Raw genomic sequence first — 13960 nt, 5'->3', positions numbered from 1 at the left:
CCAGCCCCAGGTTTTTGTTTCTTCTAACCTCTATTTTAAAAGATACTTCTCCACTAAAGCTACCAGCATAACTATGTTTATTGTAACATTATTTACCATATCTAAGATATGAAACCAACCCAGATGCCCCTCAGTAATGAGTGGATCAAGAAAATGTGATACACATACACAATGGAATTCTATGCTTCCATCAGAAAGAATGACACTGCCCCATTTGTAAGGAAATGGTAGGACTTGGAAAAAAATCATATTAAGTAAAGTAAGCCAGGCCCAAAGAAACATAGGCCTCATGGTCTCCCTTATTTCTAATAATTAGTATACATCTAGGATAATCTTAGCAGCTGAGCAGAATAGCTCAATAGCTGTGCACATAGGACCATGTAAGATGATGCTAAGTGGAATGAACTCCCAAGACATGGACACAAGAGGTTTTTCTTTTCTGTTGTTGCTCGCAGTGTACTATGTGATTTCTCTTTCTTCTGTGTTTTCCCCCCTATGGTTTATCCCCTGTTGTCACTGCATTCAGTTTTGGTACCCTGGGCATTTTATATATGTTTATCAGAACTAGGGAAAGGTGAGACAAAGGACAAAGGGGGAGCCTATGCAGCAGCGAGACTCACAAGACAACATGTTGGAAATGATCTGTACCTCTTGTCGGGGGAAGAGGGGTAGAGAGAAAGAGGGAGAAAAATGAGGAAAGGGGTAACAAGTTAGACAAGAAATGTAATCACTACCTTATGTAACTAACTGCTCTCTGTACATCATCTTTACAAAAAAACTTTTTTAAAAAGTACTTCTCTAAGATTCCCTCATGGGGTTTATATGACAGTGAAGCAGTGAGTAGATTGGAGGTTGTACTGATTTTTATATTGCTTTGGGATGTGTCTGAATTGGCCTTTTATTTTTTGTGCCTCTTTTGTTTGCTGTAACAGGATACTATCCTGTTACAAATCAGTTAGATAAAATTAGGAAATTATTTATATGTTGTTTTTTTGGGGGGAGGGGGGGTTCGGTCATGGGGCCTGAATTCTGGGCCTGGGCTCTGTCCCTCAGCTCTTCAGCTCAAGGCTAGCGCTCTACCACTTGAGCCACAGCGCCACTTCTGGCTTGGCTTTTTTCTTTTTGCTTATGTGGTGCTGAGGAATCGAACCCAGGGCCTCATGCATGCAAGGCAAGTGCTCTACCATTGAGCCACCTTCTCAGCCCTATAGTATTTTTTATTTTTTTTTTTTGCTTATGTGGTGCTGAGGAATCGAACCCAGGGCTTCAGGCATGCAAGGCAAGCGCTCTACCACTGAGCCACCTCCCCAGCCCCTAGTATTTTTAAAAAAATATAAAACAATACAGTTTTCCTCTACTTAATTTTTTTTTTTTTACTGAACTTAAAAAGGTTGTCCAAGGAAGTACAATTTAACATGTCCCTCGACGTGTCCAGTGCATCTTAGAATCATTTCCCCATCATTCTCCTTCCCCATTCTCTGACTCATTTCACATTTCCCACTACCTTTATCACATATGTACATTGAAGATTTTTGCTGTATTTGACCCATTCCTTTTTCGTTCATGTATTCCTTTCCAATTTACTCTTTCCTATCAAATTTCAGCTTTTAGATAATTCATTTTGTTAAACTATTAATTGTTAAAAAGCTTTACTCCATGGAAATTCATTTCTTATATACTGCATTATAGTCAACTAAATCATATGTATGTGTGTGTATAAACATATGTGTGTTTATGATTAGGATGAATCTCATAGATTGCTAGTTGCTGGCTTTGAATTGCAGTCCTCTGCATCTCAGCATCCTGAGATGCAGGATTCCTCTCTTTGTTTTTGTAACAGCAGAGATTTAGCCACTCATCAGTGGCCCATATCTAATACTTGCTACTCAGAAGGCAAAGATCTGAAGATCATGGTTTAAAGCTAGCTCACTCAGACAAATCCAAAATTTCTTATTTCCAGTTTACCAGCAAAAAGCTGGAAGGTGTAACTCAAATACTAAACTGCCAGCCTGAGTTAAAACCCCAGTATGGGGGGCTGGGAAGGTGGCTCAGTGGCTGAGTGCTTGCCTTGCATGCATGAGGCCCTGGGTTCGATTCCTCAGCACCACATAAGCAGAAAAAGCCAGGTGGTGCAGTGGCTCAAATGGTATAGCACTCACCTTGAGCTGAAAAGCCAACAAAAATAAGTAAATAAAAATAAAAACCCCAGTATGGGCACAAAACAAAACAAAATATTTTTTTAAAAGAATGTTGGTTAATTAAATTTCCTCCCTTTTTTCCCTCCTCTTTCCTCTTTCCTTTTTGTTTGAAATCACAAAGCTCCTGTGGAGACCATATGGGTCCTCAGATTAATTTAACCTTGGGTAGCATTTAATCGAGTTATCACCCTCTCATAATTAATTTCTGCAGTCCCTGGAAGAAATTCTCAGCTAGGTGTCCTCTTTATGCTTCTGATTTTTATTTACAGTTATAATTAACTTTTCCTTCATTTTTAGAAAAAGTAAATCAGCTTCCTTCATCATTACCTTATTCAGTTAGTTTGAATCTTTGAGTCTTTCTTTGAGTCTGTCAAATTTGTTTGTTTAATCACTGTCTTCTTAGCTAAAAGTCATAAAAATACTCAATTAAAATATTAAAATAGAAGCTCGAGAAATGTATTTAACCTGTGTTTGAATACTGTTTCTATGATTTATCAACCCTATAACCCTGGACCTGCTTCTTTCCATCTCTGAAGCTTATTTTCCTTATTTACATGTTTTGCATCAGGTAGTTTTGGATGTTGGGTGTGGAACTGGAATTCTGTCTATGTTTGCTGCTAAAGCTGGAGCAAAGAAAGTTCTTGGAGTTGATCAATCCGAAATTCTTTACCAGGCGATGGATATAATAAGGTAGACAATTTTTAAGGCTTTAAATCGAACAATTATTTAACTTGTTTTCTTATCTTTAGCTGCTATCTAATGAAGACTTAGACATTTTTTGCTTTTGGTAAACCTCTACTCTGGCATAATGAGATTATAAGCTGGGAACAAGATAGGTTTAAACTATGGTAATGAGTAATCTATTCTAGAATTATTTTATATTATTTTCTTATATTTCTGATTGTGACTATATAAATGTTAGTTCTCATATAAGCTAAGAAGTTTTTGATAGGTAGGATAATACTGACACAGAACTAGTATGTCAGTAGTATTTTCTTTAGCAAATAGATTGTAGGTACTATGTATGATGTAAATTCAAAAAAATTCCTAAAAACAGAATGGTTTATCCCCTAAAAATGTCTATTTCCTAAAAAATTCTATCCCCCAAAATGTCTGATTTATAGTTAATGTTAAAAGGCCTGTATTCGAAATAGTTTATAGAATTAGATTTCTTTAGCTCTTTAACAAAGCACCTTTTATTTGACATCTAGTAATAATTTCCAGAGAAAGTAATAGAAAGCTTCATGTAGCAATATTTAGATGTTTCTCCCACTTAAACTTATGTTCTAACTCTTTCTGTTCATCTTTTCAAATATTGCAAATTTAAAATATGATGATAAAAAATGCTTAATGTTTTTAGATTTTATTCTACACCATAGAAGGTAAATAATATGATTAAAGCACAGGTTTGTGTTAGGCTTGGATTGTCCTCATTTTACCATTTAACAAGCATTTTGAACTTGAAGTAGATCTTATTTTACCTGTTGTAAACCTGTTTTAAAGTCAAGTGAAAATGAAATAAGTTATAAGTAAAGTATATACATATATATTCATACAAATCATATAGCGTGACACAAAGCAAATGTTTGAACATTTATTATTATTATTATTAGCAAGTAATTGCAGTTGTAATTTATATGTACAGTTTTATTATTTAGTGAAGGTTTTCCTCCTACTTCTTTTAGAGTCCAGTTAAATATATCATACATGCAATTCTATTTAGTAGACATTTTCTTCTGAGTTCTTGAAATGTCCTATTGAATATGTCATCATATAAGCAGTTTAGTAAAGATTTTCTTCCTAGTTTTTGTGATGTCCTATTGAATACATTATCATCATTTTGAGGGTTCTATAGAGAGCACTTTTGAGTTTCTTGTGCAGCGGTCATACAAACAAATATGAGTGCCACTGTCCCAAAGAAGAGATTCTAGAAGAAGTAATAAAGAGTTATTATTGATAATGAGATTATGGTAAGATATTTCTAATCTTAGGATAGACCATATTTATGTTTTAAATTGTCATTTTTGATTTGTGTAAAATGGGACTTCCTGTGTTCTTAGTTTAGTTTATGGAAGAAATTGAAAAGTATACCAGTAACATTGTTTGGTTTTACTTTAGAGAAGTAGAAGAAGGTTTGATTTCTAGTGATTTTTTTTTTTTTTTTTGCTTTAGAAACATGGTTATACAAAGACTATATTTAAATTTGTTTTGTTTTGTTTTGTTTTTTTGGTGGGTCATGGGCTTGAACTCTGGGCCTGGGCGCTGTCCCTCAGCTCTTCAGCTCAAGGCGAGCGCTCTACCACTTGAGCCATAGCACCACTTCCAGTTTTTTCTGCTTATGTGGTGCTGAGGAATCGAACCCAGGGCCTCATGCATATGAGGCAAGCACTCTACCACTGAGCACCTTCCCAGCCCTCAAATTTCTTATATATAAATACTAGAGGATATAGTATCAAAGCTTTTTAGAAAAAAAACTTGTTTCTCATGTATACTTTTAATTTTTAGTCATTTAATGAGTGTTATCAGTCAGTCGTCATCATAGTGATTAATTCCTGAGAAAACACTTCAAGGAGGAAAGATAATTGTGCCTCAGTTTCTATTTCTGGTCTGTAATAAGGTAGAATAGCATGGTTGAACGAAGTGATAGAGGAAAGCTCCTTACCTCATGTCACCAGAAAGCAAAGAAAGAGAAAGAAGGAAGGACCGGGGATAAGATATGTCCTTCCAAGGCATTCTCCAGTGACCTTTCCTTACTTTTAAAAAAAAAAATGATGTAATGTTCCTGAGAAAGGAATTTTGGTTGTGTAATGTAAGCTGACATAATGCAGTTTAAGAAATTAAATCTGGCTGTTCTTAACTTGCAGACATGAAAAAACAATACAAGTTTATCTAAGATGTTATATTACTAAGGGCAAATAAACTAAAAAATGATGTATAGGAGAGAATGAGAACTTGTTTCTTATTCTTGCTATTATATTTTGAACTTTACCAAATGAATGTTTACTTCAGAAACATAAACTTACCTAAGGATAGCAAAGCTATTCTGCCAAATGATTATATACTCAATTCACTCCTGGGAAGCAGAGATAGCTTCTGGTAATGCTTTTGCCATTATTCTGGATGCCTTTGGTTTCTCATTGATGCTGCCCTAGAGTAAGCTCGTTATTCAGAATATTTTGAATGTTACTGAATTTTCCTGAGATGACTGATCCATCATACTGCCTTAATTCAGTACTTATAGTCTCATTGTGACAGTAAAGATGGAATCTTGTGTTACCTGTGTACAGAAAACTAGAAAGGAAATACTGAGAATGGCCTGAGTGGGCCTGGGAGTGTAGCATACTTGCTAGCATGTGCCAACCCATAGGTTTGATTCCCCAGCACCACAAAAAATAAAAAGAAAAGTCTAGAGGATGTTTAGATCTGCTATATTATTTATGTAACTATCCTCTAGATTCTAGGATAAGAGCTTTCTTGGTATCTTTTTCAACACCTAGGATATCACATGTTGAAAGCCAATTGAGTCATCATCACCAGGCCTGAAAATCTGTTGTCTCTGCTAGAATACAGATGATTTTTCATCACTCTTCCATATTAGAAGATGAATTACTGCTCATTCCAAATAGTAATGGCCTCAGTTTAATACCACACATTATAAGTGACACATACTTGGGAGGAGACCCACATGAATAGAGTTGTTTTAGGTCCACATCTCAGCCCTGTTTTTTGTTTTTGTTTTGTTTTAATTGCCTGGTAATATGGTGTTTCATGCCTCTGTTAGTTAAAGACCTGTGCTTTTTTGCTTGCAATTATGAATGGAATACTAGATCCTTTAATAAAGATAACTGGTGTTATTTTTCTGTCTGATGGAAAAGAATCAAAATACAATTCTTTGAGTAGTTTCTTAGTTCCTTTGGTAAGACCCATTTATGAAACTCTGGACCCCAGAGCTCTGTGTTATGTGAGGTGGCTTCCACCTCCCATAGAATCTTCTCTGATAGGTACTCTAAGCAGTGGATCTTTGCAACTTTGCTCTTGTGATTTCATTACATTTTTTTCTTTTCTAGAATCTTTGATATCATCTTACAAAAAGCACTTATTACACTTTTTATTTTACTATTATTTCCGTGTGCTTGAGTATCAAAAAAAGAGAGAAATAGGTAGACTTTGACCTATTGAATAGCATGTGAAATATGGTTAGTATATTTAAAAATCTATTCCTGTATTTCTTTGCACTCTCATTACATGCTTTTCTTTTCTTTTCTTTTTTTTTTGTTTATGCTTGTTCTGGGTCTTGAACTCAAGGCCTATGTGCTGTTCCTGAGCTTATTTGCTCAAGACTAGTGCTCTATCACTTGATTCACAGCTTTACTTCCAGCTTTTTTGGGTGGATAACTGGGGATAGGAGTCTTTTGAACTTTTCTTTCAAAGCTGGCTATGAATGGTGATCCTTAGATCAGCTCAGATTGCAGGCTAGAGTCTCATAGGCTATTTAAAATAGTGGTCATCAAAAGTTCTTGTTAGAATTGTTTTATCACTAGCTTTAAGTATTATTTACCCATCTACCTGTTTATTTACTTATTTCCTCATTGCATGAACTCCCATGATACTTTATGCTGTTTGGTTGTCTATTTTTCCACATTCCATAGAATATCAACCATGGCTTTTATCTGCATTACTTTGAGCAAAGTGGATTAGAGATTTGTTCTAATAACTTATTTTGAGATCCTGAGTCTTGTCTTTAAGTAAAATCTAGACTCAGTAAGCATCACCTTTTTACTCTTTCCAACTTTGTCTCTGTTCTAGTCATAGTGAATTATTCATAATTCTTTTTTTGGTCATTTGTGGAGCTTGAACTCTGGGCCCGGGCTTTGTCCCTGAGCATTCATTTCAGCTCAAGGAGAGCTGAGTGCCACAGCGCCACTTCCGGTTTTCTGGTGGTTAGTTGGGCTTTGTCCCTGAGTTCTTCAGCTCAAGAGAGCTGAGTGCCACCGTGCCACTTCTGGTTTTCTGGTGGTTAGTTGGAGATAAGAGTCTCGCTGACTTTCCTACCATGATACTCAGATCTCAACCTCCTGAGTAGCTAGGATTACAGGTGTAAGCCACTAGCACTCAGCTATTCATAATTCTTTAAGTTTGCCACTTTTCACTCCTCTACTCCATCTGTTTATCTTTGTGATGGTATTTGCATGGCTAAATTCAGATGTTGCTTTCTTAGCTATATGGGATACTGTGGTACTCTATGATTTTTAATACTCTTTCTGTCTTACATCATATTTAAGGGCAGGGACTGTGTTCTATTTCTGTATGCCTAGTCTAAGAGAATTCATCACTTCATCATGAATGAAGTAGAAGTTATGTTGCTACTCTTAAAATAGGAAGTAAGATAGGGAAGTCTTTGTTGTTTTTATCAGAAAACTAAGTAAACTAATTTCTACTTAGAAACTAAATTGATCATTGTATTTATTTGTTTTGTCAAGAGAATTGCTTAAAATAAGCTTTTTATTATAATGAAATATTTCTACAAATTAAAGGTACACTAGATTTTCAACAGGTGTTGCCAAAGATAGGATTCACTTTGAATGCTTTTATCCTTGAAGTGAGATTAAGGGAGTAGCCATTTGAGAAAACAAAGTAAAAATCTAGTCTTTTTTTTTTTTTTTTAATGAATGGGAAATCAGGTGACAAGATTAACAGCCTTATGAAAGAGGTTATCTGTGTGGATGCTATCTATGTCAAAGTATTTTAATACAAATTACTAGGAATTATGATGCTTTGTCTTTTTTTCCTGTGTATTCCCTGAAATCATAATCTTCCCTGTTATATTCATATTTGAACAAGTAATTACTGATGCAAATAGGATTATGACTTGTAGCAGACAATAAACAGCCTAAGCAGATGGCCACTTTCAGAACACAGATCTTGTTTCTGCACAGACATTCTAAAGATATTTTAGCAATGGGGACATTTTGTTCTTTTCAAAAGCTTGCCTTTTGCTTTTATCAAAGTGCTTATAATTGTTAAAGCCTGATAAGCATTTCAGTAAACAATAGGCAGCCATAGTAATTTCATCAGAAAGAATCTTATTGCTTTTTTTTTTTTTTGGTTAGTCATGGGGCTTGAACTCTGGGCCTGGGCACTATCTCTGAGCTCTTCAGCTCAAGGCTATCACTCTACCACTTTAACTACAGGTGCCACTTCCAGCTTTCTGGTGGTTAATTGGAAATAAGAGTCTCACAGACTTTCCTGCCTGGGCTGGCTTTGAACTGTGATCCTCAGATCTCAGCCTCCTGAGTAGTTAGGATTACAGGTGTGAGCCACCGGCACCTGGCCTATTGCTTACCTTTTTAAAAACTCAGATATATGCATTTTTTTTCAAGATTTTTTATGAAGCGTGGCATATGGAAAAAGTACAAAAACTGAACTAGCATTAATATATTCAAGAATGCACAAATAGCAAACAAAATTAAACATATAGTCACCATATTGAAGATAAGAGATTTTTCCACAACTTCAAAATCCTATCCAGTCCTCAGCTATTTCTCAATCAGATGGGCTTCTATGAACAGTTCTGTTGCGTTGCAGACATTTTGCGCACATATCGTAGTGTACCTGCAGGGAATACTTACAAGTAGAATAGAAGTCTTCAAGATGTATATATCCTCAAGATTTTTTTTTGATATTGCCAGTCTATTTTCCAAAGTGTTTATATCAGTTTACATTCATATCAGTAGTATGTTAACAGGTTCTAGATTGTGCTTTTAAAAGATTTTCAAATTGCTTATGTAGCAGTGCTTTTTTGTTTGTTTCTGTCATTGATAGTGGGACTTAAGCACTATTTTGTGTGGTTATTGGACATTTTCTTTACTGAAATATTTGCTTATGTCTTTGGGTTTCTTATGTGTTCTTTTTCCTTATTAGTAGACTATATTTTGGCCTTGAGCTCTTTATAGGTTTTATGTAATTCAAATGTTCCACCTCTCACTTTTACCTCTTTTCATAACTTTTTTTTTTTGGTTGGTCGTAGGACTTGAACTCTGGGCTTGGGCACTGTCCCTGTGCTCTTAAGCTCATGGCGACCACTCTACCGCTTGAGCCACATGCCACTTCTGGTTTTCTAGTGGTTTATTGGAGATAAGAGTCTCATGGACTTTCCTGCCCCGGCTGGCTTTGAACTGCAATCCTCAGATCTCAGCCTCCTGAGTAGCTAGGATTACAGACGTGAGCCACTGGTGCCCGGCTCTTTTCATAACTTTTATGAACTGAAATTCTCATATCTTATTTACCACCATTCTTATTTATAATTGCTATTATTTAGGGGTTGAATAAGAAATAGCAACCTAAATAGGGCTTGGGAGGGGGATATATTATATAAACACTTTGTAATTGTGCCTATTACATTTAGATCTGTACTAGGCAGTGATTTGTGTTTATGAGATGAAATAGCAGTTCTTGCTCATCCCTCTCACCCATTTGATCCTAAAGACTTAGGACAAGACAGTTCTTTCCTGTCCACTTGGAGGTTATCTTTTCAAAAACAAATCAACTATATATATAACTAATAATAAACCTTAAAACTAAAACCTGGCAATAGAACAGAAAAAAAAAAAACCCAGGTCACTAATGCAGGAACATAGACATATAAAAGAATCCTAATTACAATGTTAGGAACTGGGGCTAGAGAAGCAAGTTAGTAGGAGAGTGTTCTTAGCATGCCAACGGCCTTGAGGTTTCTTCCCTAGCACCAAAAGTAGTAAAATACAAAACTGCATTAGGTAATATTAAGGAAGGTAAAGTCTTTTTCAATAAAGCACAGTTAAACATGAGAAAATCAACCAGGAAAATCATTTGAGATCATTGTAATAGATGCAGAAAAATGATAAAATTTCATTGTTCATTCAGTATATATTCAAAATTCTTAGCAGTTGGCTTCCATGGGACATGACTATAACACCAGTACTTAGGGTGGAGGCAGGAGAATTGAACTCAAGGCCAACCTCGGCATACATAGCAAGTTCAAGTCCAGTCTGAACCAGTCTGAACTATTATATACTAAGACCCAATCTCAAAAGTATAAGATTAGGAAAGAATTAGAGAGAGACAGAGAAGAACAAGAGGAGAAAGAAAGGAACAAGATCATATTAAAGTAGAAAGCGATGTTCTAATACGGTACACCTACAAAAATAAAACTTACAGGGCTGGGAAGATAGCTCAGTGGTAGAGTGCTTGTCTTGCATGCATGAGGCCCTGGATTTCATTCCTCAGCACCGCATAAGCAGAAAAAGCCAGAAGTGGTGCTGTGGCTCAAGTGGTAGAGCGTTAACCTTGAGCTGAAGAGCTGAGGAACAGTGCCTAGGCTCAGAGTTCAGGCCCCATGACCAACCAAAAAACAAAACAAAACAAAAAACCAACCCTACAGCTGCCATCAAATTCATCCCTTCTGTTTACATCTAGCATCCTGAGGAACCACTAAAGCATTCTCTTTAAGTTCAAGAACAAGATAGGCATATCCGCATCACCTCCTCTATTGCAGAATTGTAGCTAGTGAAGCAAGGTGATACAAAAAAAAGTATATAAATTGAAAATGACAGATCTGAAATACCATGGTAAAACCTCTTGGTACAATTAAAATATAGTAAAAAACAAAAACAAAAAACTCTAAAACCAAAACAAACAAGAACTAAAAAGAAAAAAGAAAAGAAAAGCTCGACACTGGTGGATCTTGCCTAGCTACTACTGCTCAGGAGGCTGAGATCTGAGGATTGAGGTTCAAATTGAAGCCAGCCTGGGCAGGAAAGTCTGTGAGGTTCTTATCACCAATTAATCACCCAAAAAGCTGGAAGTAGAACTGTGACTCAATGGTACAGTATCATTCTTGAACAAAAGCTCAGGGACAGTGCCCAGGCCTGAATTCAAGCCCTAGGACTGCCCCCCCCCCCCCTCAAAAAAAGGGAAAATATAACACGCTCTGTGGAAGGGGCTGGGTACTAGTGGGAGGGGGTTAAGTAGTTAACTCAAGGGGCTGAATGAGGGCGAGACTATGGTCAACCGGTTAGTTGCATGTGTGAAAATAAAATAGGAAAATTATTTTAAGAAGGGAGAAGAGGTCAGTTTGAGGATATTATACGTATATGTGGAAATGTCACAATGAAACCACCTTTGTAAAACCAATGTACACTAATAAATAATAAATACATGGTTTATAATGCAGCAAAAATAAAAAAGCAAATGCAGAAGCAAAACTATTCTTATTCAAAATGATATATTTGATCCCCTAGCAGGGTGTAAACATAAGCACAATGGCTTAGCAAGCACACGTTTGGTGAAGATTCAGTAGCTGACAAACACTGAGATGGAATTGGGGCATTAAAATGAAGACTCAGGCCTTTAATGTGTCAATTCCTTTAATTCATACTTTTGTACTCATGCTGATCTGTTTCCATCCCTCCTTTAAAGTATTTCTTTTCAAGACCTAGTAATTTTATTATATGATACATGTTTTCTTGAAAACGGTCAGATTTCTTTTAGGCTGACATTTTTATTACTCAGTGAGTATATTGCCATATTAACCAGAAACATTTGGGGGTATTCATTGTTATAACAATAGTAATACTCAAGAAATAAGTAAACTTGCAACATGCTTACTCCACAGGACAGTATGAGCACTTGGTAAAAGAATTATGTAATTTAATTAGCTTTCAGAATCTGCTTCTCATACTAATCCCACTCATGATAATTTTCAGACTAAATAAACTTGAAGATACTGTTACGCTAATTAAAGGCAAGATTGAAGAAGTTCATCTTCCTGTAGATAAAGTGGATGTTATTATATCCGAGTGGATGGTAAGTGTTAACAAAAAAAACCCAAAACACCTGCTTCCATTATTAAAAGAAAAAGAAAAACAATGAATATTGTAGCAGTTTTTCCGCATTTAGTTATGTTTGATAAATGGCAGCGTGGTGGCAGCATTTTAAAAATAGCAACAATCTTCCACAGTAGTTTATTTTAAAATGACATTAATTTATTGGTTATTCATCTTTTTAAAAAATACCAAGTTATACTTTCACCTTTAAAATCATAACAAGGAATTATTTTTCTACTTTGTGAACTTGGGGAGACCTGAATGTTTGCAAGGACTAATCAGGACATGTTAAAACTAACAATGTTTCTGATATTATTATCAAGCTGAATGTATGTGGATCATTAGGCTGTGTAAACGTGTCTCTTTTCACATAAAACAATGTATTGGTACTATTAAAATAATAATATTGGTGTTCAATAGCTTTACAGATTGCTGTTGTCACCTGAGTCAAAGCACAATACTTTAAAGCATGCATACATTAGAATTCATGAATGGTATTTACCAATTTGGTGTGGTTTATTAATAGGATCTTTTGATGAAGATAAGCTAATATTTCCAGTAAACAAAGATTTCCTAACCATATGCAAAGTTTATTTTAAAATTTCTGTTTGAGTTTTGCTTTATAATTTACTCTCATTTTTGAGTGAATAGAATAACAATTTTATTTAGTTAGGAATTTTAGGGAATATTTTTTAAAGTTTCAAATTTAATATAGTAGTTCATGTCCGTGTAGAGCCAATGATAGTTATTGCTGTTGGTAGTTAAACTGCTTTCATACATGAAAAATGCATTATCTTTCTTGCTTTGTATTTTGTTTACCATTGTATGTATCTATGAGATAAAATATGATAATATGGTACATATATGGTGTAAAATAATCAAGTAAAAGTAATTAGCATTTTCATCTCAATTGTTCATAATTTTCTTGTGTTGGGAACCTTAGAATGCCTTTCTTGTAGTTGCTTGTATACTGTATTACACATTGTTATGAACTATAATTACCCTATTGTGCTACAGAACATGCTTTTATTCCTTCTATTCAACTCTATTTTTGTATCCCTTATCAGCCTTCCTTCTGTCTCCCTTCTCCCTGTTCTTTCTATCCTCTACGATCACTATTCTACTTTATTTCCATGAATCAGCATTTATTTTAGCTCGCATATGAGTTAGTTGATGCAATGTTTGACCTTCTGTGCCTGGCTCATTTCACTTAACATAATATTCTTCCATTCCATCCCATTGTTACAGATGATAGTTTCATTCTTGTGTGTGTGAGAGTGTGTGTGTGTGTGTGTGTGTGTGAGAGAGAGAGTGTGTGTGTGTGCATGGGTGTCTGAATAATATACTGAGTACTTATAACACATTTTCTTTATTCATCTTCTGATGGACACTTCTTACCTTAGCAGTTGTGAAGTGTTATATAGTAAAAGTGGAGTGCAAATGTCTCTTTGACAGACTGATTTCATTTCCTTTGGATATATACCTACTAGTGGTATAGCTAGATCATAGCATAAGGAAGTTTTATATATAGCAGTTTGTGTGTGTGTGTGTGTGTGTGTGTGTGTGTGTGTGTGTGTGTGTGTGTGTGTGTGTGTGTGTGTGTGTGTGTGTGTGTGTGTGTGTGTGTGTGTGTGTGTGTGTGTGTGTGTGTGTGTGTGTTGTTCCTTGAACTCAGTACCTGAGCACTGTCCCTGAGCTTTTTTGCTCAAGACTAACACTACCAATTGAGCCACATTTCTACTTCTGGCCTTTTGGTGATAAATTGGAGTAAGAGTCTCATAGACTCTTACCTGGCTAGCTTCAAACCATAATACTTAGATCTCAGTCGGAATTGTTATGATTAAAAGCATGAACCACCAGTACCTGGCCTGTTTTTTAGATTTTTTTTTAACAGTGTTT

The 13960-nt window shown here is 35.5% G+C and overlaps 1 protein-coding gene across 1 annotated transcript in view; it reads left to right on the top strand.

The window, feature by feature from the left end:
• Positions 1–13960, top strand: part of Prmt3 (protein arginine methyltransferase 3) — a 91881-nt gene that overhangs the window by 20059 nt on the left and 57862 nt on the right. Inside the window, exons 9-10 of the mRNA XM_042691655.1 lie at positions 2767–2888; positions 11942–12041. Of these exons, the coding sequence (XP_042547589.1) occupies positions 2767–2888; positions 11942–12041 (222 nt within the window). The remainder of the gene's footprint in view (positions 1–2766; positions 2889–11941; positions 12042–13960) is intronic.

The sequence above is a fragment of the Dipodomys spectabilis genome, unplaced genomic scaffold, assembly GCF_019054845.1.
Source record: "Dipodomys spectabilis isolate Male_0828 unplaced genomic scaffold, ASM1905484v1 ptg000145l, whole genome shotgun sequence".
In the NCBI taxonomy this organism is placed as follows: domain Eukaryota; kingdom Metazoa; phylum Chordata; class Mammalia; order Rodentia; family Heteromyidae; genus Dipodomys; species Dipodomys spectabilis.
The sequence above is the reverse complement of the archived record's forward strand: the minus strand, read 5'-3'. Positions and strand labels throughout refer to the sequence as shown.